The sequence below is a fragment of the Hyla sarda genome, chromosome 4, assembly GCF_029499605.1.
Source record: "Hyla sarda isolate aHylSar1 chromosome 4, aHylSar1.hap1, whole genome shotgun sequence".
NCBI lineage: Eukaryota > Metazoa > Chordata > Amphibia > Anura > Hylidae > Hyla > Hyla sarda.
This window is the reverse complement of record NC_079192.1, coordinates 147129445-147152824: the sequence shown is the minus strand read 5'-3', so window position 1 is coordinate 147152824 and position 23380 is coordinate 147129445. Positions and strand designations below refer to the sequence as shown.

At 39.3% G+C, this 23380-nt stretch overlaps 1 protein-coding gene and 1 long non-coding RNA gene across 5 annotated transcripts in view; one reads left to right on the top strand and one right to left on the bottom strand.

The window, feature by feature from the left end:
• The window catches only part of WDR72 (WD repeat domain 72), a 362110-nt gene that overhangs the window by 78381 nt on the left and 260349 nt on the right, over positions 1–23380 (top strand). For all 4 annotated transcript variants that reach the window (XM_056572344.1, XM_056572345.1, XM_056572346.1 and 1 more), the window contains 2 exons: positions 15334–15498; positions 22515–22621. In XM_056572344.1, coding sequence (XP_056428319.1) covers positions 15343–15498; positions 22515–22621 — 263 coding nt within the window. In that variant the 5' untranslated portion in view covers positions 15334–15342. The remainder of the gene's footprint in view (positions 1–15333; positions 15499–22514; positions 22622–23380) is intronic.
• LOC130368549 (uncharacterized) overlaps positions 22754–23380 on the bottom strand; it is a 39279-nt gene continuing 38652 nt past the window's right edge. The window contains exon 4 of the long non-coding RNA XR_008892499.1: positions 22754–23375. This is a non-coding gene — a long non-coding RNA (uncharacterized LOC130368549). The remainder of the gene's footprint in view (positions 23376–23380) is intronic.

Here is a 23380-nt window from a genome sequence, read left to right as displayed (position 1 = left end):
TTAAAAGGCCACCCTCTTAAGAAAAGTTTAACAAGACATAAGCAACTGTATGCTATAGACTGCCATTTATGGGGTTATTAAGGAAAACACTTTTTTTATATCAACTGGCTCCAGAAAGTTAAACAGATTTGTAAATTACTTCTATTAAAAATCTTAATCCTTTCAGTACTTACGAGCTTCTGAAGTTGAGTTGTTCTTTTCTGTCTAAGTGCTCTCTGATGACACGTGTCTTGGGAACCGCCCAGTTTAGAAGAAAATCCCCATAGCAAACCTCTTCTAAACTGGGCGGTTCCCGAGACACGTGTCATCAGAGAGCACTTAAACAGAAAAGAACAACTCAACTTCAGAAGCTCATAAGTACTGAAAGGATTAAGATTTTTTAATAGAAGTAATTTACAAATCTGTTTAACTTTCTGGAGCCAGTTGATATTTAAAAAAAAAGTTATTTCATGGAATACCCCTTTAACAAAATACATTACCAAGTGGTAAACATAGAAACATGTGTTTCTCAACATGGTGTGGGCTATGGGATCAGTCAAAGGTTTACCTTAACTCTTTTTAAACACCAGGATTTTTGGAGCATGTGTAACGACAGTGTAGAGTTAAAGCATTGCTTAAAAAAACTTTTGACATGTCACACAAATGTTAGATACAGCCAGATAAAGCAGGCATCTGAGCACTTTGCTCTCCAGCTAGCTGTTAATCTCACTTATTGTAGGAAATGGGCTACATTGTAAGACTATGAAGCACTCGGCTATACTTCTCTCACCTCAATCTAGCTATAAATTGACCCCAACTTAATAAAAATTTTCACATGTCTGTGTGACATCTCAAAAGTTTTTTTTTTTTTTTTTAAGTGACAGTAACACTTTAAAGGAGTAATCTGGATTGTTCTTTATTCGACTGTGCTACAGGGGCTGTAAATTTAGTGTAGTTCACAATATAGGGTTTGTACCAGTGTTTGATGGATGGTCTCGCAATTCATATGAGAACGTATTTTTAGCAATATACAAAATGACTGTCGTCTCATGTTTTCCCTGGTTGCAGTGCGGTCCGAGACATTACATTACTAGTCAGGTGTTGAAAGGGAGCCTGTCTGAGTTTTTATGGGTGAAGCGACCGCTGGGTGGGAGTAGGATCATTCTCCAAAGGGCTGCAGGGAATTGTAGTTTACAGCACAGCACAGCATGCAAGGCAGCTTATGGAGGCTGATGTGTGGGAGGAAAAAAGTGACCTCACACTTACAAACAAGGGATCCTGGGACTTGTAGGGAGGGAATTCCAACAGGAAATAGCCATTTCACAAAAAGAAAGCAGCAGTGTTATGGTAATCTCACAACATAGCCATTTAGCCCCAAGATAACACAGATCCTTCCTAAGCATATCCATTACTGTCTGGCAAGTAAGTACTAAAATCACCTAATGATGGATAACCCCTTTAACCACGAATATTACAAATATGTAACCATAAGAAGATCTATTAAAGGCTGTCTCGCTTGTTGACAGTTTTCAGCTATATTGCATAGAAAATAAATACAATTAATTAAATATAATAAACGTGGATTAGAAAGCAAATATCAGTTATGGATAGCACTTCTCTAGGATAAGCTGGGATTTTAAATATCAATGGCCTGTCCTCAGGATCATTCTTAGATTACTGGGGTTTGTCTTTCCACATCCCAACCGATCATCTGTTTGAAGAAGTGCTTTAGTCTAGTGCTGCAACTTTTTATTGTTTATATGCAGTTATATTAACCCATGCTGTACTTTTTATAGAGGCGCTGCTACGTCCTTTAGAAGTGTTACATTCTGAGTTATTCTAAGGCCCGATAAACGTACTTGTGTGTTGTATTTAGGCTTAGCCACTTGGAGCTTGCACGATGATGCAATATCCACATTTGTTTGTTTGCTAAAATACAAGACAGATCCATGATCTCGAATGTAAGTTCTAAATACTTCACCTTCTATTTTAGTTGGTAGGGTTAATAAATGAAATCATAGAGCGCATTATTTAAAATCATATAAAAAAGCAGAACTGACCGCAACGTATTCATCATTGTTACAGTCAATACGGTCAGACATGCGGCTAAAGGGGCCGCTCCTTAATATACAGTTTTATCCTCTTTTTTATTAGATGAAGCTGTGAATGCAAAGAAAGGTAATTGTTTTTGACTGCGTACAACAAGAATAGATAGAGTTCAGGGCTGGAATTATGTAGTGATGCTATAAAACTTTATTTTTAAAGGAAGTAAACTACCATTTTATAGTAGGTCAAATATTCTATGAAACAATTGTATGGATTTCCGGATTAGCGCTGATAGGAATATATTTAGGAAATCAAAGGCACCTAGTATAGTGAGTAAGCAATTTGTTATCCTCTTTAAAAGCTGTACACGATAGGGGAGCAGAGAGCCATTAATACAGTAAATTGAATAGCTGTAGGATGGACTCGTTGGTAGGCATAGAGTGTGCTCTAAAAAGATAGAGTGTTCACTCTCATCCATGGCAATAAATTGTAATGGTACAGTGGCAGATAGCATCCACAGCAAAATTGTGTTTTTGTTTTCTTTAGATTTCAGCATCTTTATATTTTCCCTTGTCATATAGCGCTTTTTGTCATTGTGGCTAAAAGTGACAAGATAGAACACAGGGCTCATCAAGATGCTATTGTGATGTTTTATGTGCTAAATAGTATAATAAAACAAGAAATTTCTTAGAACCCGTGTAGACTGTCTTTTTTTTTTTTTCCTGTGGTGGTAACCCTTGCATTGCAGGATCAGTTTTATTTCTGCTGGAAGACTTTAACATCTGTAAATATCAGATGTGTCAATTGTAGTTTGTATTACAGTAAGGAGGTCGGGATTTATGTCTCATTATTTCCTTTATTAGTCAAATAAGCCTGAATAAAATCACTGTATGCGTGACTCGATGTTAAAGGGGTACTCCGGTGAAAAACTTTTTTTTTTTTTTTTTTAAATCATCTGGTGCCAGAAAGTTAAACACATTTGCAATTTACTTCTATTAAAACATCTTTTTTCCAGAATAACGTTTTTATTCATCAAATACCATTCACAACAATGATAAAGAGGTAAGAAAAAAGCTCGCCAGTAAGTAAAGGTACATACAATATTGTAGATAACTAGCTGAGTAAGAATCGCACAATATATAGTCACAGGTTACAGCGCTGTCTCTTGGCATCCGAGATGGGCTTCCACAATTAGAGCAATCCGACGGGAGCTACGCATTTCAGTGGGAATGGCGGTCATGAAAGTCAATCTCTGTCGAAGTTAACACTTTCCACCGAAGTATAATGGAACCAACGTACATATCACTTATACATAGTTGTGGAACGAGAATATAAAGATGCAGAAGCAAGGTTGAAGCTAACCTGAGTCTAAGAAGGTTGCGGGGGTGTGAAGGGGAAGGGGAAGGCAGAGGGAAGGGGAGGGAAGAAGAGAAGGAAGGAAGAAGAGAAAGAAGGAAAGTTCTAGGCATATGAGGGGGAGGGAAGAAGATAGGTAGAAGAAGACAGGCAGGCCGAGGAGCAACCCGAGGGGGAGGAAGGTAGAAAGAGAGGAGGGAAGAACAGAAGAGAATGACAGGGAAGTGAGTAGCTAGAGCTAAAAGGTTTAGAAGCAGCATAGTGAGATTCCTATTAAAAAATCTTAATCCTTCCAGTACTTATTAGCTGCTGAATACTACAGTGGAAATTATTTTATTTTTGAAGCACAGAGCTGTCTGCTGACATCATGAGCACAGTGCTCTCTGCTGATATCTCTGTCCATTTTAGGAACTGTCCAGAGCAGCATATGTTTGCTATGGGGATTTTTTACCTACTCTGGACAGTTCCTAAAATGGATAGAGATGTCAGCAGAGAGCACTGTGCTCATGATGTCAACAGACAGCTCTGTATTTCAAACAGAAAATAATTACCTCTGTAGTATTCAGCAGCTAATAAGTACTGGAAGGATGAAGATTTTTAATAGAAGTAATTTACAAATCTGTTTAACTTTCTGGCACCAGTTGATTTAAAAAAAAAAAAAAGTTTTTCAGTGGAGTACCCCTTTAATGCTGTGGTATTTTTGTATGGTTTAAACCATATTTATGCTTTTATTAAATAAATGAATGAATAAATACACAAATAAATAAATAAAGCAATAATGAAATATAGAAAGAAATAATACAAAAAAAGAACTACACAGAATGTGCCACATAGTTTTTGGTTGCCATTTTTTCTACAATGGCTGACTACAGTAGCCCTGAAATATATGTGTCAGCTTAACAATACCTGATTGTTCTCTAATAATTGTATCTCCTATTATATCTATTTTGTGTATTTTCAATGCAGTAAATATAGGTCGAAGGTGTACTGTATATTAGGCTAATACAAATACAGTAGAATTTTACTGGGGAGTAAAAAGGTTGCCAGGGGCATAGCTGTTGCAAGACTACAACTCCCAGCATGCCCGGACAACCAAGGGCTGTCCGGGCATGCTGAGAGTTGTAGTTTTGCAATAGCTGGAGGTACCCTGGTTGGGAAACACTGCTATAGAGGGTCCAGAGGGTGCATTTGCACCTGGGCCCAGGAGTCTTAAAAAGGTTGTAAGGTCTTTCTTTCCTAGTACAATAATTGGAGCACAATAGTTGGGGGCCCTGTTAGATTTTGCATTGGGGCCCAACATCTTTAAAGGGGTATTCCAGGAAAAAACTTTTTTTTATACATATATCAACTGGCTCCAGAAAGTTAAACAGAATTGTAAATTACTTCTCTTAAAAAATCTTAATCCTTTCAATAAATATCAGCTGCTGAAGTTGAGTTGTTGTTTTCTGTCTGGCAACAGTGCTCTCTGCTGACATCTCTGCTTGTCTCGGGAACTGCCACAGAGTAGAAGAGATTTGCTTTGGGGACTTGCTTCTAAACTGAGCGGTTCCCGAGACACGTCATCAGAGAGCACTTCTGGAGACAGTTGATATATATATATATATATATATATATATATATATATATATATAATTTTTTTTTTTTTTATCTGGATAACCCCTTTAAGCTACCTCTAAAGCCAACCCTTCTCACCTGCTATAGGAAAATGTTGCAGTTTATAGAGTCCTTTCATTTGAATGATTGCCCATGATCACTATCCATGATCACAAGGACATACCATAATGTCCTACTACTATTGGATGAACACAATTCAAACGTAATAATCCAGTAACAGGAAATTGACATGGTGCATATTCATATTTCTATACTTTATTGGGTGTTCTGATCTAGTGGGAGAATATAGATCTTTTCTTTACTAAGAGAAGTCAATGGCATTATATTACTGATCTATATTTTCAGACTGAATTGACGTTTGTGGAGAGAACAAATATCTATATTAGACATTTTGCCAGTTAGGAAAACCCATTTGCTGACGTTTCACTAAATTTGTAGAGTTTTAAAAGCTTATGATGCAAATCTTGAATTGGGTTTACATTCCTCTAGTTTTTGAAACCTCACGATGAGTACAAATATGGATTTTTGTTTGCACAAATCTGGACCAGTAAACAACTATATATATATATATATATATATATATATATATATATATATATATATAATTTATTTTTTGGGGCTCTTCATAACTAACTGAATGTAGCTTCTTGAATTTAACAACAGACAGACAGGCACTGTGGGGGAGTTTTCTGGTGGGAGCTTATATGGCATCTGAGGGTAAGGCGCCGATCGGACCTTCTGATGCTGATTCATACTCTTATATCAATTTCATGCTTCAAAAACTATGGACAGCATGCTACTGGGAAAGGCTCCCTTATTATAGGGATGTACTGTAGGATTCACCCTGACGTGCAGGTGCATTTTAGAGAAATCATAGTAATAACATCATTCAGAAATGGGCTCTAAGTGACCAGGGCCATCCCCATTGGTTCCTCCCCTATGGTCTTGATTGATAGATATTTCCCTTTCTGGATATAGAAACACATCAATCAATCAGGGCTTGACCGTCCTAGTGACATGGATCCCTGTTCCCAATAGATCTTATAACTATGAACCTCTGAAATGCTATGAACCAGTGAATGTTATATCATTGTAATAAGGGAGCCTGTCATTCATGTATGTTGCCAGTGGATTGGGCAGTATGAAACTGATTACAGATTCCCTTAAACTGGTTAACGACCACGGACGTGCATACACGTCCTTGTGCCGTCAACGGGGTATGCCGTGGGCTCCCAACTCGAGCCTGCGTCATACCAGCTGGCCCTCAGCTTATTCTTGTAGTGGAGGGCCATCGTTAATAGCCGACATGTTGCAATCGCCACATCCGGCTATTCACCCTTTAACTGCTCCCTGGTGGTTCAGTGAGGTGGATCGCCCCCCACAAGCGTGATCGTGGGGGGGTGATCCTGTGTCGGCTGCTGCACTTTGAATGATAAAGCCTGGCAGGACCAGGTTTTATCAATCGAGCGCAGAGCACATAGATCAATGTGATTCTATGGAACCACATTAATCTGTATGAGGAATCAAATAATTCCTCCTAAAAGTCCTCTAAGGGGACTAAAAGTGTAAAAAAAAAAACACATACATTAACCTTTTAAGGACCCATGACGTACCGATACGTCATGAGTCCGCTCCCGTTCTATAACGCGGAGCCACGACCGGGACCCGTGGCTAATAGCACGCGGCAGTGATCGCGGTGCAGCGCACTATTAACCCTTTAGACCCAGCATTCAAAGTTGAACGCCGTGTCTAAAGTGAAAGTAAAATCATGCCGGTTAGCTCAGGGAGCTGTTCGGGATCTTGCGGCTTCCCGAACAGCTTACATGACAGTCGGAGGGTCCCTACCTGCCTCCATGCTGTCCAATCGCCGAGATCCAGGCATGAGCAGTCAAGCGGCAGAATCATCGATCAGTGGTTTCTTATGAGAAACCACTGATCAATGTAAAAGATCAGTGTGTGCAGGGTTATAGGTCCCTATGGGAGCTATAACATTGCAAAAATAAAGTGAAAAAAAAAAGTGAATAAAGATCATTAACCTGTTGGGGACGAAGGGTGTATGCATACGCCCTTGCGTCCTGGTACTTAAGGATGAAATGCTAAATTTTCAAATTTTTCATGAAATTTTCAAATTTTTCACCGAGAAAGGATGCAAGTATCGCCGAAAATTTACCACTAACATAAAGTAGAATATGTCACGAAAAAACAATCTCAGAATCTAATTTATAAGTAAAAACATTCCAGAGTTATTAATGCTTAAAGTGACAGTGGTCAGATTTGCAAAAAATGCTCCCGTCCTTAGGGTCATAATGGGCTCCGTCCCCAAGGGGTTAAACACCTTCCCTAATAAAAGTTTGAATCACCCCCCTTTTCCCATAAAAAATTAAAATAAACATATGTGGTATCGCCGCGTGCGGAAATGTCCGAATTATAAAAATATATAATTAATTAAACCACACGGTCAATGGCGTATGCGCAAAAAAAATCCAAAAATCCAAAATAGTGCATTTTTGGTCACTTTTTATATCATGAAAAAATAAGCCCTATCAATGCAAAAAAGGTACCGCTAAAAACTTCACATCACGGCACAAAAAATGAGCCCTCATACCGCCCCATACGCGGAAAAATAAAAAAGTTATTTGGGTCAGAAGATGACAATTTAAAACGTATAAATTTTCCTGCATGTAGTTATGATTTTTTCCAGAAGTACTACAAAATCAAACCTACATAAGTAGGGTATCATTTTAATTGTATGGATCTACAGAATAAAGATAAGGTGTCATTTTTACCGGAAAATGTACTGTGTAGAAACGGAAGCCCCCAAAATTTACAAAACGGCATTTAACCCCTTCCCGCAGAATGTCATATATAAACGCCGGGTTGTGCAGTGCGTTCGCGCATCCCGGCGTTTATAAATGACATTCAGTTAACCCGGCGATGCGCAGCATCGCACGGGTTAACTGGCAGAAGTCCTGCTGTTTCCAGCAGGGGACAACTTCTGCTTCACCCCCAGGACCATCCATTGATGGTCCTGGTCAGTGATCACTGTGATTGGTCCCTGTGGACCAATCACAGTGATCTGGGGTGAAAGTTCAGATCCCCCGCACTGCCCGCCCCTGGAAGTCGGGCAGAACAGGGGACGAAGGCTGCGGGGGCTCGCGGGGACCTGCGGCATTCGGGGGGAACACGTGGGGACCGGCGGACTTACCTGATCCAGCGGCGGGACCGAGGAGCAGCGCGGGACCGGCCACGTGGACGAGCAGCGACGGGTAAGTATGTGGTCCTCAGAGGCAGCAGTGAAGATCTTCACTGCTGCTTCTAGGAGTCTGAAAACTACAACTCCCAGCATGCCTAGACAGCCTTTGGCTGCCTGGGCATGCTGGGAGTTGTAGTTTTGCAACATCTGGAGGGCCCCCGTTTGGAGACCATTGTATAATGGTCTCCAATCTGTGCTCTTCCAGCTGTTGCAAAACTACAACTCCCAGCATGCACTGACTGTCCAGGCATGCTGGGAGTTTTAGTTCAGCAACATCTGGCCCTTCAGATGTTGCCGAACTACAACTCCCAGCATGCCCTTCAGCTGTCTGGGCATGCTGGGAGTTGTAGTTTTGCAACAACTGGAGACACACTGGTTGGGAAACATTGTCTGTTTCTAACTCAGTGTTTCCTAACCTGTGTGCCTCCAGCTGTTGCAAAACTATAACTCCCAGCATGCACTAACAGACCATGCATGCTGGGAGTTGTGGTTTTGCAACAGCTGGTGCCCCCCCCCCCCCCCCCCCCCCCAGGGTACATTCACATGGGCGAGGCTTTTACAGTGGGTTTCTCGCATCTTGAGATGCAGCAAATTTTGCGCTGGGAAACTCGCTGTAATCCCCCTCCCATGTGACTGTACCCTAAAAACACTACACTACACTAACACAAAATAAAATAAAATAAAAAGTTAAAAACACTACATATACACATACCCCTACACAGCCCCCCTCCCCCAATAAGAACGTCCGGTACACCACTGTTTCCAAAGCAGAGCCTCCAGCTGTTGAAAAACAACAACTCCCAGTATTGCCGGACAGCCGTTGACTGTCCACGCATGCTGGGAGTTTTGCAACAGCTGGAGGCACCCTGTTTGGGAATCACTGGCGTAGAATACCCCTATGTCCACCCCTATGCAAATCCCTAATTTAGGCCTCAAATGCGCACGGCGCTCTCACTTTGGAGCCCTGTCGTATTTCAAGGCAACAGTTTAGGGCGACATATGGGGTATCGCCGTACTCGGGAGAAATTGCGTTACAAGGTTTGGGGGGCTTTTTCTTCTTTAACCCTTCATGAAAAGGAAATGTTGGGGTCTACACCAGAATGTTAGTGTAAAACAAATTAAATTTTTTACACTAACATGCTGATGTTGCCCTATACTTTACATTTTCACAAGAGGTAAAAGGGAAAAAAGCCCCCCAAAATTTGTAACGCAATTTCTCCCGACTACAGAGATACCCCATATGTGAGCGCAAAGTGCTCTGGGGGCGCACAACAAGGCCCAGAAGGGAGAGTGCGCCATGTACATTTGAGGTGATTTGCACAGGGGTGGCTGATTGTTACAGCGGTTTTGACAAACGCAAAAAAAACAAAACCCCACATGTGACCCCATTTCGGAAACGACACCCCTCACGAAATGTAATGAGGGGTGCAGTGAGAATTTACCCCCCACAGGTGTCTGACGGATCTTTGGAACAGTGGTCCGTGAAAATGAAAACTTGTACAGCCCACTGTTCCAAAGATCTGTCAGACACCAGTGGGGGGCAAATGCTCACTGTATCCCTTGTTACGTTCCTCAAGGGGTCTCGTTTCCAAAATGGTATGCCATGTGTTTTTTTTTTTGCTGTTCTGGCACCTTAGGGGCTTCCTAAATGCGATATGCCCCCCGAGCAAAATTTGCTCTCAAAAAGCCAAATATGACTCCTTCTCTTCTGAGCATTGTAGTTCGCCCATAGTGCACTTCAGGTCCACTTATGGGGTACCTTCATACTCAGAAGAGAAGGGGTTACAAATATTGGGGAGTATTTCCTGCTATTAACCCTTGCAAAAATGTGAAATTTGGGGGGAAACACACATTTTAGTGGAAATTATTATTATTTTTTTTACATATGCAAAATTCGTGAAACACCTGTGGGGTAATAAGGCTCACTTTATTCCTTGTTACATTCCTCAAGGGGTCTCGTTTCCAAAATGGTATGCCATGTGTTTTTTTTTTTTTGCTGTTCTGGCACCATAGGGGCTTCCTAAATGCGATATGCCCCCCGAGCAAAATTTGCTCTCAAAAAGCCAAATATGACTCCTTCTCTTCTGAGCATTGTAGTTCGCCCATAGTGCACTTCAGGTCAACTTATGGGGATCCTCCATACTCAGAAGAGAAGGGGTTACAAATATTGGGGGGTATTTCCTGCTATTAACCCTTGGAAAAATGTGAAATTTGGGGGGAAACACACATTTTTGTGAAAAAAAAGAATTTTTTTTTTACATATGCCAAAGTCGTGAAACACCTGTGGGGTATTAAGGCTCACTTTATTCCTTGTTATGTTCCTCAAGGGGTCTAGTTTCCAAAATGGTATGCCATGTGAGGGTTTTTTGCTGTTCTGGCACCATAGGGGCTTCCTAAATGCAACATGCCCCCCAAAAACAATTTCAGAAAAACGTACTCTCCAAAATCCCCTTGTTGCTCTTTCCCTTCTGAGCCCTCTACTGCGCCCGCCGAACACTTTCCATAGACATATGAGGTATGTGCTTACTCGAGAGAAATTGGGCTACAAATATAAGTATACATTTTCTCCTTTTACCCCTTGTAAAAATTCAAAAATTGGGTCTACAAGAACATGCGAGTGTAAAAAATGAAGATTGTGAATTTTCTCCTTCACTTTGCTTCTATTCCTGTGAAACACCTAAAGGGTTAAAATGATGACTGAATGTCATTTTGAATACTTTGGGGGGTGCAGTTTTTATAATGGGGTCTTTTGTGGGGTATTTCTAATATGAAGACCCTTCAAATCCACTTCAAACCTGAACTGGTCCCTGAAAAATAGTGAGTTTGAAAATTTTGTGAAAAATAGGAAAATTGCTGCTGAACTTTGAAGCCCTCTGGTGTCTTCCAAAAGTAAAAACTCGTCACTTTTATGATGCAAACATAAAGTAGACATATTGTATATGTGAATAAAAATTTTTTTATTTTTAATATACATTTTCCTTACAAGCAGAGAGCTTCAAAGTTAGAAAAATGCAAAATTTTCAAATTTTTCATCAAATTTTAGGATTTTTCACAAGGAAAGGATGCAAGTTACCACAAAAATTTACCACCATGTTAAAGTAGAATATGTCACGAAAAAACAATCTCGGAATCAGAATGATAACTAAAAGCATTCCAGAGTTATTAATGTTTAAAGTGACAGTGGTCAGATGTGCAAAAAACGCTCTGGTCCTTAAGGCCAAAATGGGCTTGGTCCTGAAGGGGTTAAAAAAAAAACATTTTGTCTCACAATTATTTTTTTTTCCATTTCGCCGTAGATTTTTGGGTAAAATGACTGATGTCATTACAAAGTAGAATTGGTGGCGCAAAAAATAAGCCATCATATGGATTTTTAGGTGCAAAATTGAAAGAGTTATGATTTTTTAAAGGTAAGGAGGAAAAAACAAAATTGCAAAAACCTTAAGGGGTTAACGCCTTGCTTATTAAAAGTTTAAAAAAAAAAATTTTCCCCAAATTTCATATTAAAAAATATAGAAACATGATAAAAATCAACATATGTGGTATCACCATGTGCATAAACTGAACTATAAAAATATTAGATAAGATTCATTAAACTGCATGTTCAATGGCGTACACGTAAAAAAATTCCAAAGTCCAAAATTGCGTATTTTTTGTCACTTTGTATACCCTAAAAAAATATATAAAAAGTGATCACAAAGTTCAATCAAAACAATCATGGTATCGATAAAAACTTCAAATCATGGCACAAAAAATGAGCCCTCATACCACCCCGTATACAGAAAATGTAAAAAGTTATAGGGGTCAGAAGAGGACAATTTTAAACATACTAATTTTGGTGCATGTAGTTATAATTTTTTGAGTAGTAAAATAAAGAAAACCTATATAAATTGGGTATCATTGTAAACATATGGCTCTACAAAAAAAATGTATGGTGTCATTTTTACAAAAAAAAAAAGTGTGTAGAATGGGAAACCCCAAAAGTATATATTTTTCTGGTAAAATGATTGATGTCATTATAAAGTACAATTGGTGACACAAAAAATAAGCCCTCAAATGAGTCTGTAGGTACCAAATTGAAAGTGTTATGATTTTTAGAAGGTGATGAGGAAAAAATGAAAGTGTAAAAATGGAAAAACCCATGGGGTTAACGTAAACCTGTCAGGTGATTTCTGCCGCTCCATCTGAGGGCAGAATATGATAGAGGGAAGTAAGCTGAGCTCTTTTTTAATATATAGATTTATATTATTTGGACAGGAGTTCTAAATAAAAAGAGTAAATCCTGACAGGACTCCTAGGATAGGCAGTGAGAGTCCTGCAAAAGCAGGAATATTGCTGATCAGACTATATTTTGCCAGACAAAATGAAAAAAACTATTCCACACATCCTTTCAGATAACTACTAGAACATTTCTGGAGTTGAAATACACTATTTGTCTACAACAACATATTAAAGAATAAATTTTCATTCAAATGCATAATCTATTATCTAATGCTAAGGTATACATGTGATGATATACCAGCTGGTTGTATATGGAAATTACACTGGAAGCAAATGCAGAACATTTTTCTTTTATCAGATTCCCTTGCTTAAGAAGAAGGATGAATCTGATAATAATTGAAAGCAGCTGTGGGTAAATTCTCTCACATGAAGTTGTTCCGATCTTTTCTGTACAGTGTTTTATATGTATATTGTATAATGCAGTTGTCAGGGGTATTTGTGTGACCTGTATGAAAGTGAATGACAGTAAGCTAGCACAGTACAAGCTGTAGAGGGTTGAATCGGGTACTGCGGGAGTACTGACCAGGGAGTAAGTCTAAATCTTCTTTTACGCATCATAATTGGCATTGGAGCCCTGCCACTAATCAATGCTGTGCATAACAAATAACTGCTGGAGTATGAATCCATCTGACAGAAAACTATTTGTGTTTAACAAACTGCTTTATAGCATAGCAGCTCACTGACTGTGTAAGCCGGGAGCACAAGTTGAAAGGGCCACATAGCTCTAAAATGTAGATTGCAGGTTCATGGCGATAGCGTTATTTTACATCACTGCCACTATGAATGCTATACAAATACCTATAGCCATTTTTATGCTAATAAGTTACTTTGTAAAAGAAAAAAAAACCAATATATATGCTTAAAAAAACCAAAAAAAAACAGGCAAATCTAATACACTGTCAGCTGCAATTCATGTTCCAAACTACTGCCACTGTTAGAGCAAGGATACACATGGTACCTTTCCCATATTTATCTGTGTTTTCATAACATAGAATAATGCTGACAGGTGCAAAGTAGTGTTCCCAAGCCCCTGAAGTGTTGGGGACTAAAATACATTCTTGCCCCACTCTCCCTTCACTGTCCCTGCTTGATTGACAAGTGGAAGCCGAGCCCTGTTTGCAAATCTCACACCTGCACTCATGCACAGCACAGAAGTGAGATCGGAAAATACGGCTTGGCTTCTAGGTGAAAATCAAGCAGGGACAGGGGTGAGAGGGAGTGAGGACGTGTTTCAGTCCTCAGCACTTCAGGGGCTTGGGAATGCTTTTGACACTTGGCACCAGAGAATAAAATCAGCATTAAAATAGCATTTTAAGCTATCAAAGTACAGACAGATATATCAAAGGTACCTCCTTGGTGTCTGCTTGACCTAAAAGCAGTTTGGAATGTGAATTGCAGCTTAAAAATGAGTACATGAAAAGTGTATTATAATTATTCATATTTTTAAATCTACTCAACAGTTTTAAAGGGGTATTCTGGCATTAAATAAAATCTATATGGCTGTGGCTAATAAAAACAAAAACCTATACCCACCTACCCCCATTCCCCCTCAGGTCCCCTAATTCTAAGACGAGAGCTCAGAACAGGACCTACTGGCTCAGTCAATCACTGGTTGAGAGGGAACACTGCTGCAGCTAGTGATTGGATGTGCTAGCTGGTCCTGCTTTCAGCTCTGTCATTTTAGAAGCAGTCAGATGATGGGAGCAGCAGAAGCAGATGAAATGGGAGCTACACCAGGACCTGCAGGGAAATGGGGGTAGGTAAGTATAGCTATTTTTTTTGGGGGGGGGAGGGGAGGGGACAAAAATGTTTTTAAAAATTGGTATAAACCTTTAAAGTTGATGACAATTACGTCACACTCCAATGATCTGGGTGCTCTAAGTAGGAATCCCAATCCTTAGTATCAATGATAAAGTAAACTTGGCACACCAATAGATGCAAAATTGAGTATTTTATTAGCAATCCAAAAATAAAGGTTTATTTTTGGATTGCTAATAAAATACTCAATTTTGCATCTATTGGTGTGCCAAGTTTACTTTATCCTAAACCTTTAAAGTGTCACAAAATAAAAGAGTGTGGCTAAGAAGAGTTGTAATAACAGACAACATTTGGTAGCATTATTGTTGTACATGTAGGTAGTATAAGGCAGAGATATATCTACTGTATCATGCCTATTGAGTTTCACCAAAAATACTGCAGAGCTATGTGACATTTTGATGTATATAGAACTAGATGTGCACACTTTCTTCATAGAGGTTGCTATTTCCCACAATGGAGCAGAGCAGAACAGACGATGCATGGTGAAAACTCTTAAACTTTTTTTAAAGATTTACTGTGGTACCATACATTTACATGCACTGAAACCCAGATATTGCCTAAGTTATGTAATTACATTACATATGTGTCTCTACTTAGTAAAACTGTTACTGTTGTTTTAAAAAACGTCATTTGTAGTCTGGGTGCTCAGCCCCACTGATGACTAGAATGAGTGGGGCAAAGCAATTTCTAAGTGATTCTCTCCCCATATTTCTCCTGACGGCAGAAGGATTCTGGAGAAAGTCTAGGGGCTGTCTCCTCCAGTGTGGAGAAAAACTGGGAGAGAAGCACGTAACTTAGCTCTGCTCTTCACTCATTCCAGTGATTGGTAGGCTCTCAGCACCCAGACCCCAGTTGATCAAATTTTTTTTGTCATGTCTTAAGGTTTGTTTGTGTTTTGTTTTTTTTTTTTGGTTTTTTAATATCAGTAATACTCTAAATTAGGCAAAAAATTCTTAAAAAGTTCCTAATTCAGACTTCTATTATTGCAGGTCAAGCTCATGATGAAGAGCACTACCCAGGCAGTAGCATTATGGGGAAACCAGGCCCCTGCTCACAGTATTACAGCAATGATGATAACAGATGATCAGAAGACAATCGTCACTGGAAGTCTGGAGGGTCAAATATGTCTTTGGCATTTGTCAATGGACATGAAGGTTTGTAAATGAAAACAGTAAGGGTACATTCACATATACAGTATCCTGCGCATATTTGATGAGCAGGATTTGAAACTGTGTTCTGTCATTTAGTTTATATTGAAATCTGCAGAATAAAATCCTGCACATCAAATCCTGCACATCAAATATGCACAGTATACTGTACTTGTGAATAGACCCCAAACATGCAAATTAAATGTAGGAACAAAGAAAAAAATTTGTGTTTTTAAGGAAATACACTCAGCTGGTACCCTTTAGGTTTGCTTCTTCAGACAATGGTATACATTCTATATAAAGGCAACACAGAAAATTGTTATTAGTCATGGCAGGCCCCTTTTTGTCAGTGCAATTGGGGTGCGTCTATAAGGGGTAAAGAAATAATATTCTACAGCTCAATCTCACATTTGTCTTTCATTCTGACTATGATTTAAGCACAACACATACTCCGAGCTGTCCAAAAACTTGGGCAACAATAATGTCAGCACATTTAGATATGGGTGATAAGTTGATAAGTCCTATTTACTTACTTGTACAGGTTAGGAGATCTGTCTGGGGGGGGGGGGGGGGAAGATAACCTTAAAGGGGTTATCCAGGAATAAAAAAACAGAGATTATTTCTTTTAAAAACCGTTCCCGTCTGCCTTCAGGTTGGGTGTGGTATTACAACTTGGCTCCATTCACTTCAATCAAACTGAGCTGCTGAACCACACCCAACCTAGAGACAGACAGGGAGTGGTTTTTGAAAGAAATAAGCTCTGTTTCTTGATTCCTGGATAACCCCTTTAACTAGTAAGCATGTCTTGTGCTCTTATACCTTAAGTTATGTATACATAAGCTAAGCACATAACACATTTTCACAATGTTCCTTTTTTTTTATTATCATGTCAACTATTTTCTTTATTGTCATTTGAGGGCTTATTTTTGGTGATATAAGGCATACTTTTTATAGGAGCCTTCATTTTACCATATGAGTTCTATAAATAATTAATCTTTCATCTACTGAGCTGTGTGAGAGCTATTTTGTGTGTGGTAGACTGCATTTAAAATGAATGCATTGAAGAAGAAAACACAGCTCACTGTTTTCTTGCATTTAGGTGTGGTGTCTCTGGGTGCAAAGGTGTATGGGGCAGACATTATAGCCAAGGGGCAGGTGTTATTAAAGGGATATTCCAGAATTTTTTTTTTCTTTTTTACTATGCTACAGGGGCTGTAAAGTTCATGTAGTTCATAATATTGTGTCTGTACCTGTGTGTGACAATTTTATCACAATTCTTCAGTGATTTTCACCCCAATATTTATTTTTAACAGCATACAAAATGACTGTTGTCTCAGATTTTTCCCAGGTTGCAGTGCTGCCGAGACCTGACTCACTAGTCAGCTGATGACAGGGAGCCTGTCTGCTTCAATGGGTGGAGGGATCGCTTGGTGGGAGAGAGATCAATCTGCAACTAATGCAACAGCTGTAGGCACTCTGATTGAAAACCTCAGGTCTTTTGAATGGATGAAGCTCATGCTCAAGCTTATGTTTTAATGGGTGGGGTGGCTGATGTGTGGGAGGGAGGAAAATGGAATTATGGTATTTGTAGTCAAAAAAAGAAAACTGAAACAGGAAATACCAGTTCACAAAAAGCTAGCCACAGTATTATGGTAATCTCACAACATAACCATTTAGCCCCAAGACAAGTGCAGATCCTTCCTAAGCATGTCCATTATTGCCTGCCAGGTACGTACTACAATAATCTTATGGTGGATAACCCCTTTAACCCCTAAATGTTCGTGACGCCAGGGTGTGGTTTTTCCGGTAACCACCCAAACAGTAGTACCGCTATCCCAAGGTTAGACAGGGCAATAATAGTCCAAGACCAGGTAAGAGTTAATGGTAGCTTTACTTAGGTACACAGATGGAAATAGTCTTTACTGCTAGGCCAGGATCCCAGAGAGGTGGCCAGTAACACAGAAGTTCCTCACAGCTTGCTGGGACTTGTAGTGAATTTGACAGACTTTAGGACAGCCACGCTGACTATAACAGACTTGATTATAGACTTAACTTGACTTTAGGTAGTGACAGCAGACATAGATGAGTTGACTTACTGACATGTGGCTGTAGGTAGGCTTGAGGCCTCCAGATGTGCTGGACACTAGCTCTGAGACATATGTTCTTTACTGTGCCTCAGGATCAAGAGAGAGATTGTAATGGCTGCCCCTCTTATAAAGGGGGGCTGAGCCAGAAGCCCATAGGTCAAGCTGCAGGTCACCTGTTAGCTGGTGCTCTCTGGGTAACAAAGACATCATGTGAACACACTATCATGTGACTAACTCAAAGGTCCTTAAAGGTCCTTTATACATAACACACATAACACTACACATAATATATATTTTTATGGGGGAGACCCTACAGGTGGGCCTCTAGGACACAGAGGGACTCAACCTGACAGGGCCCAAGTACTATATTCCGTACTGGGACATCACAAACCCCCCTAGTTAACAGAAGTCGCCCATGACGAATAGTCCTGTCGGGCTTGAGGAGCAAAGCGGCCTTGAGGCCGAATGCAGTCCTGGGGCATTGTAACCCAACGTCCATTTCCAGACTGTTGTTTAACGAAAACTGATTATGCAATAACATAACAATATATTATAACAACATACCTATGACTATGGTATAACACGACTTATGGACTATGACTATTTGTATCATAACATGAGACTATGGCTATGCATACTATGACATTTGACTATGCATGACAACACTTTATACATGACATAAAATTAGGCGGATTGAGTTGCCGGAGGCTTTCCGCCCAATGCCTTGACTACTGGGGTCCCTTTGCATTACACACTTCTCCCCATAACACTAGTTATTTTTATGCTAGACATTTTTGTAGATAACATTTGACATGCTGTAGGCTTGAGGCCTCCAGATATGCTGGACACTAGCTCTGAGATGTCTGGTCTTTACTGTGCCTCAGGATCAAGAGAGAGATTGTAATGGTTGCAGGTCACCTGGTTAGCTGGTGCTCTCTGGATAACAAACACATATTGTGAACACGCTATCATGTGACTAACTCAAAGGTTCTTAAAGGTCCTTTATACATAACACACATAACACTATACATAATATATATTACCATGGGGGAGACACTGCAGGAGGGCCCCTAGGACACAGAGGGACTCAACCTGACAGGGCCCAAGTACTGTACAGGACTATATCCCATACTGGGACATCAGATAGGCACTCGTTAAAGGGGTACTCCCAAGGAAAAAATGTAAATTAGTTTTATTTGTAAATTATTTATATTTAAATATCCTAATCCTACCAGTACTTATCAGCTGCTGTATTCTTTTTGTGCCACCAATGATCCATTCCTACCAGAATGCTTTAGAAGCTTTGGGATAAGCCAAGTAAAAGATTGGTCTTAATGGGGCTCCAGTGGAAGAAAAAAAATGTTTTCAAATCAACTAGTGTGAGAAAGTTATACAGATTTGTACACTACTTCTATTTAAAAATAATAACCCTTCATGTACTTTACAGCTGCTGTATACCCCAGAGGAAGTTGTGTATTTCTTTCCAGTCTGACCACAGTGCTCTCTGCTGAGACATCTGTCCATGTCAGGAACTGTCCAGAATATGAGCAAATGCCCATAGCAAACCTATCCTGCTCTGGACAGGTCCTGACATGGACAGAGGTGTCAGCAGAGAGCACTGTAACATAGTAACATAGTTCATAAGGTTGAAAAAAGACCAGAGCATCATGTTCAACCTATATTCCTAATGAGTCCCTACTGAGTTAATCCAGAGGAAGGCAAAATAAAACCTCATACTAGAGGTAAAAAATTCCTTCCCCACTCCAAATATGGCAGTCAGAATAAATCCCTGCATCAATGTTCTGTCCCTATAATTCTAATTTACATAACCAGCAATGTTCTTACTCTCCAAAAATGCATCGAGACCCCTTTAAATTCTTTTACAGAGTTCCCCATGACCACCTCCTCCGAGAGAGAATTCCACAGTCTCACTGCTCTTACAGTAAAGAACCCCTGTCTTTGCTGGTGTAGAAACCTTCTTTCCTCTAAAGGGAGAGGATGCCCCCTTGTTATAGATACAGTCATGGGTATAAATAGATCATGGGAGAGATCTCTGTACTGCCCCCTGATATATTTATACATAGTTATTAGGTCTCCACTAAGGCTTCTTTTTTCTAAACTAAATAACCCTAATTCTGATAATATTTCTGGGTACTGTGGTCCTCCCATTCCCCGTATTACCCTGGTTGCCCGTCTTTGAACCCTCTCCAGCTCCACTGTATCTTTCTTGTACACTGGTGCCCAGTACTGTACACAGTATTCTATGTGTGGTCTGACTAGTGATTTGTACAGCGGAATAATTATTTCCTTGTCGTGGGCATCTATGCCCCTATTGATGCAGCTCATGATTTAATTTTCCTTGGCAGCAGCTGCCCGACGCTGGTCACTACAGCTAAATTTACATTTAACTAAAACTCCCAAGTCCTTTTCCACGTCAGGCGTCCCTAGTGTGCTCCCATTTAATTCATAATCCCAGGCCAGCTTTTTACTCCCCATGTGCATTACCTTACATTTATCAGTGTTGAACCTCATCTGCCACTTCCCAGCCCAAGCCTCCAACCTATCCAGATCCATTTGTAACAGTGCCCTGTCCTCTATTGTGTTTACCTCTTTACAGAGTTTAGTATAATCTGCAAAGATTTCTATTTTACTATTTAACTCCTCTACAAGGTCATTAATGAATATATTAAATAGGACAGGATCCAATACTGACCCCTGTGGTACCCCACTAGTTACAGTCACCCAATCAGAATAAGTACCATTAATAACCACCCTCTGTTTCCTATCACTGAGCCAGTTACTTACCCACTTACACACATTCTCCCCCAGACCCATCCTTCTCATTTTATGCACCAACCGTTTATGTGGAACCGTATCAAATGCTTTGGAAAAATCCAGATATACGACATCCAGCGATTGCCCATGGTCCAGTCTGGAGCTCACCTCCTCATAAAAGCTGATCAGGTTAGTTTGGCAGGACCGATCCCTCATAAAGCCAAAATAGCATCTCTTAGAAAACCCTTAAACAATTTACATACAACCGAGGTCAAACTAACAGGCCTGTAATTTCCGGGGTCACCTTTTGTCCCCTTTTTAAATATCGACACCACATTTGCCATGCGCCAGTCCTGGGGAACAGTCCCTGTTACTATAGAGTCCATGAATATAAAAAATAAGGGTCTGTCTATTACAATACTTAATTCCTTTAGAACACAGGGGTGAATGCCATCTGGACCTGGTGATTTGTCTATTTTGATTTTTTGTAGGTGGCACTGTACTTCTTCCTGGGTTAGACAGGTGACCTGTAAAGGGGAGTTTGCCTTATCTCGCTGTATTTCACCTGACATTTAATTTTCCTCGGTGAATACAGTGAAGAATTTTTTAATATATTTGCTTTTTCCTGATCCCCGTTTATAATTTCTTCTTTATAATTTTTTAAAGGGCCTACACTTAAATTTTTAACCTTTTTGCTATTTATATAGTTAAAAAACATTTTTGGTTAGTTTTACTCTCTTTGGCAATGAGTCTTTATGTCTCTATTTTTGCAGCTTTTATCTGTTTTTTACATATTTTACATTTTTCTCTATAGCTTTTTAATGCTTCTTCACTGCCGTCCTGTTTTAGTAGTTTAAATGATTTATTTTTGTCATTTATTGCCCCCTTAACATTTTTATTCAGCCATCTTGGTTTTCTTTTATTTCTGACCCTTTTATTCCCATAAGGTATATGCATCTTACAGTGAGAGTTTAAGATATTTTCAAAAGTCTCCCATTTAGTGTCAGTATTCTTGTTTTTGAGGACATTATCCCATTTTATATTGTTAAGGGCTTCTCTGAGTTGGTCAAACTTTGCCTTCCTAAAGTTCATTGTGGTCAGACTGGAAAGAACTACACAACTTCCTCCAGCGCATTCAGGAGATAAGATGTGCTGGAAGGCACTTAAGATTCTTAGGTAAACATAACCAGTTGATTTAAAAAAAAAAAAAAAATGTCCTCTAGAATACTCTTTTAGGAACAGTGCCATGGAAAGCACTACACTGGTAGAGGGTTACACAGTTATACCAGGAAGGAGGTATCCAGCACTTATCTTTCCAGTTATAAAAAAAAAACAGATTTCAATAATTTGCCACTATTGCAACTACCATTGTCCTTACTAATAATTGATAAACTGTATGCACACCCTGTATCGCCCAATACCCTGCCAAGCATTTCTGCATAATTCCATCAATATTAATGATGACAACAACTAGTAATAACTTGAAAAGATACGAAACCTATCTGCAATGGTGTCTAATGTTTAGGTTGCACAAACTATAAACGCATATGATACAAAACTAAATTTGATATACTAGTAATATTGTTATAAAAAAAATGTTTAAATGTGATGTTATGGATTACATTGCTAAATCAAAAATGTAGTGGCCTGTACTAAATACAGTCTTTATTTATCTACCCCCAATATACTATAACACAGAGATTATTACCGCATAGCTGTTTTGTTGATCTCTCCTAACAGCTAGAAAGCCATGTCTTTTGACTTCAACACTATTTGGAATTTTGGAAAACTCATATTAATAAATAATAGTTTCCTATTAAAAATATGTCTGGCATCAGTGATCTGAAATTCCGTTTCATTTAGGTCTTGGTTTGACCAGCAGAATTGTAATTATTTGAGAATACTGACTGAGTCTGTTTGGAATGAGAGAATCAGTCATTGGAGAGTATAATTTTATGGTTCACATCTCTTAAATAAGAAGATTTGGCCCTATGGGTCTCAAAGTTTGACTGTGTTTCTTATTGTGTATGATGAGAACACTAGTAATAATATATAGGTAAAGCAACAGTTTTTAGACAAACAAAGGATACTGCACCCTAATACACACACATGGTTAAAACCCCATTAATTACTATGTCATGTACTTTTCCTGCATTTTAGGTTACGTCCAAAGCCATTCTATTTGGCCATACTGCTGCTATAACCTGCTTAGCAAAGGCTCGAGATTTTGAAAAACAACCTTATGTGGTTAGTGGATCAGAAAATGGGTAAGTGTGAGACTATTCTATACAATACAATGCACATCTGATAAATAATTTGTTTACAACTGATTTAGCGCCAAAATTCCTCAAAAAGTCAGATGTATCCAAATCTTTTTATTTTATTTTAGCAGGCAGTTCTGTCAAAGGCATGAATTCCTGCTTCTGTACTTTCTGAGAAACAAGCATTGCATGTCTGCCGCTCAGTTTACATTCTCTGGGCCATCTGAAATGTATAAATGTCTTCTGCCCTGAGGTACAATTGCAACCAATTATTCAACTTTCACTGTTTACAAAATAAATAAATAGAATTTAAATAGCTCAACACAACTAAACATAACATGCAATTTAAAAAAAAAACACATATTTGTAAACCAGGTGTTGTTTCATGCATCAAGGGCTTCACTAGTTGCCCCAGGTGTGCTTGGGATAAAAAACCTTAAAAAGAGATCATTGCCTTGTGTAAACAAGGGAAAGGATACAAAAAGATAGCACAGTCATTGAATGTTGTATGTTTGGAGATACAGTTGGAAGCATAGTTTGCAAGAACAAAAGTAAAGAAACACAGTCAACAGAATACAACAGAACAAGAAAGCTATAACCAGCGGCCACTAGATTCCCGAGGGGACAGGTGGTCAAAAACCCTCAAGTTACTGCAAAAGACTCGTAGCAAGATTTAATGGCAGCAGGCAATGAGGTTTCTCTTTTTGCTGTAAGTAGCATAATAATGAAGGTCTATGTATCCAAACTTCACGACATACACCTATA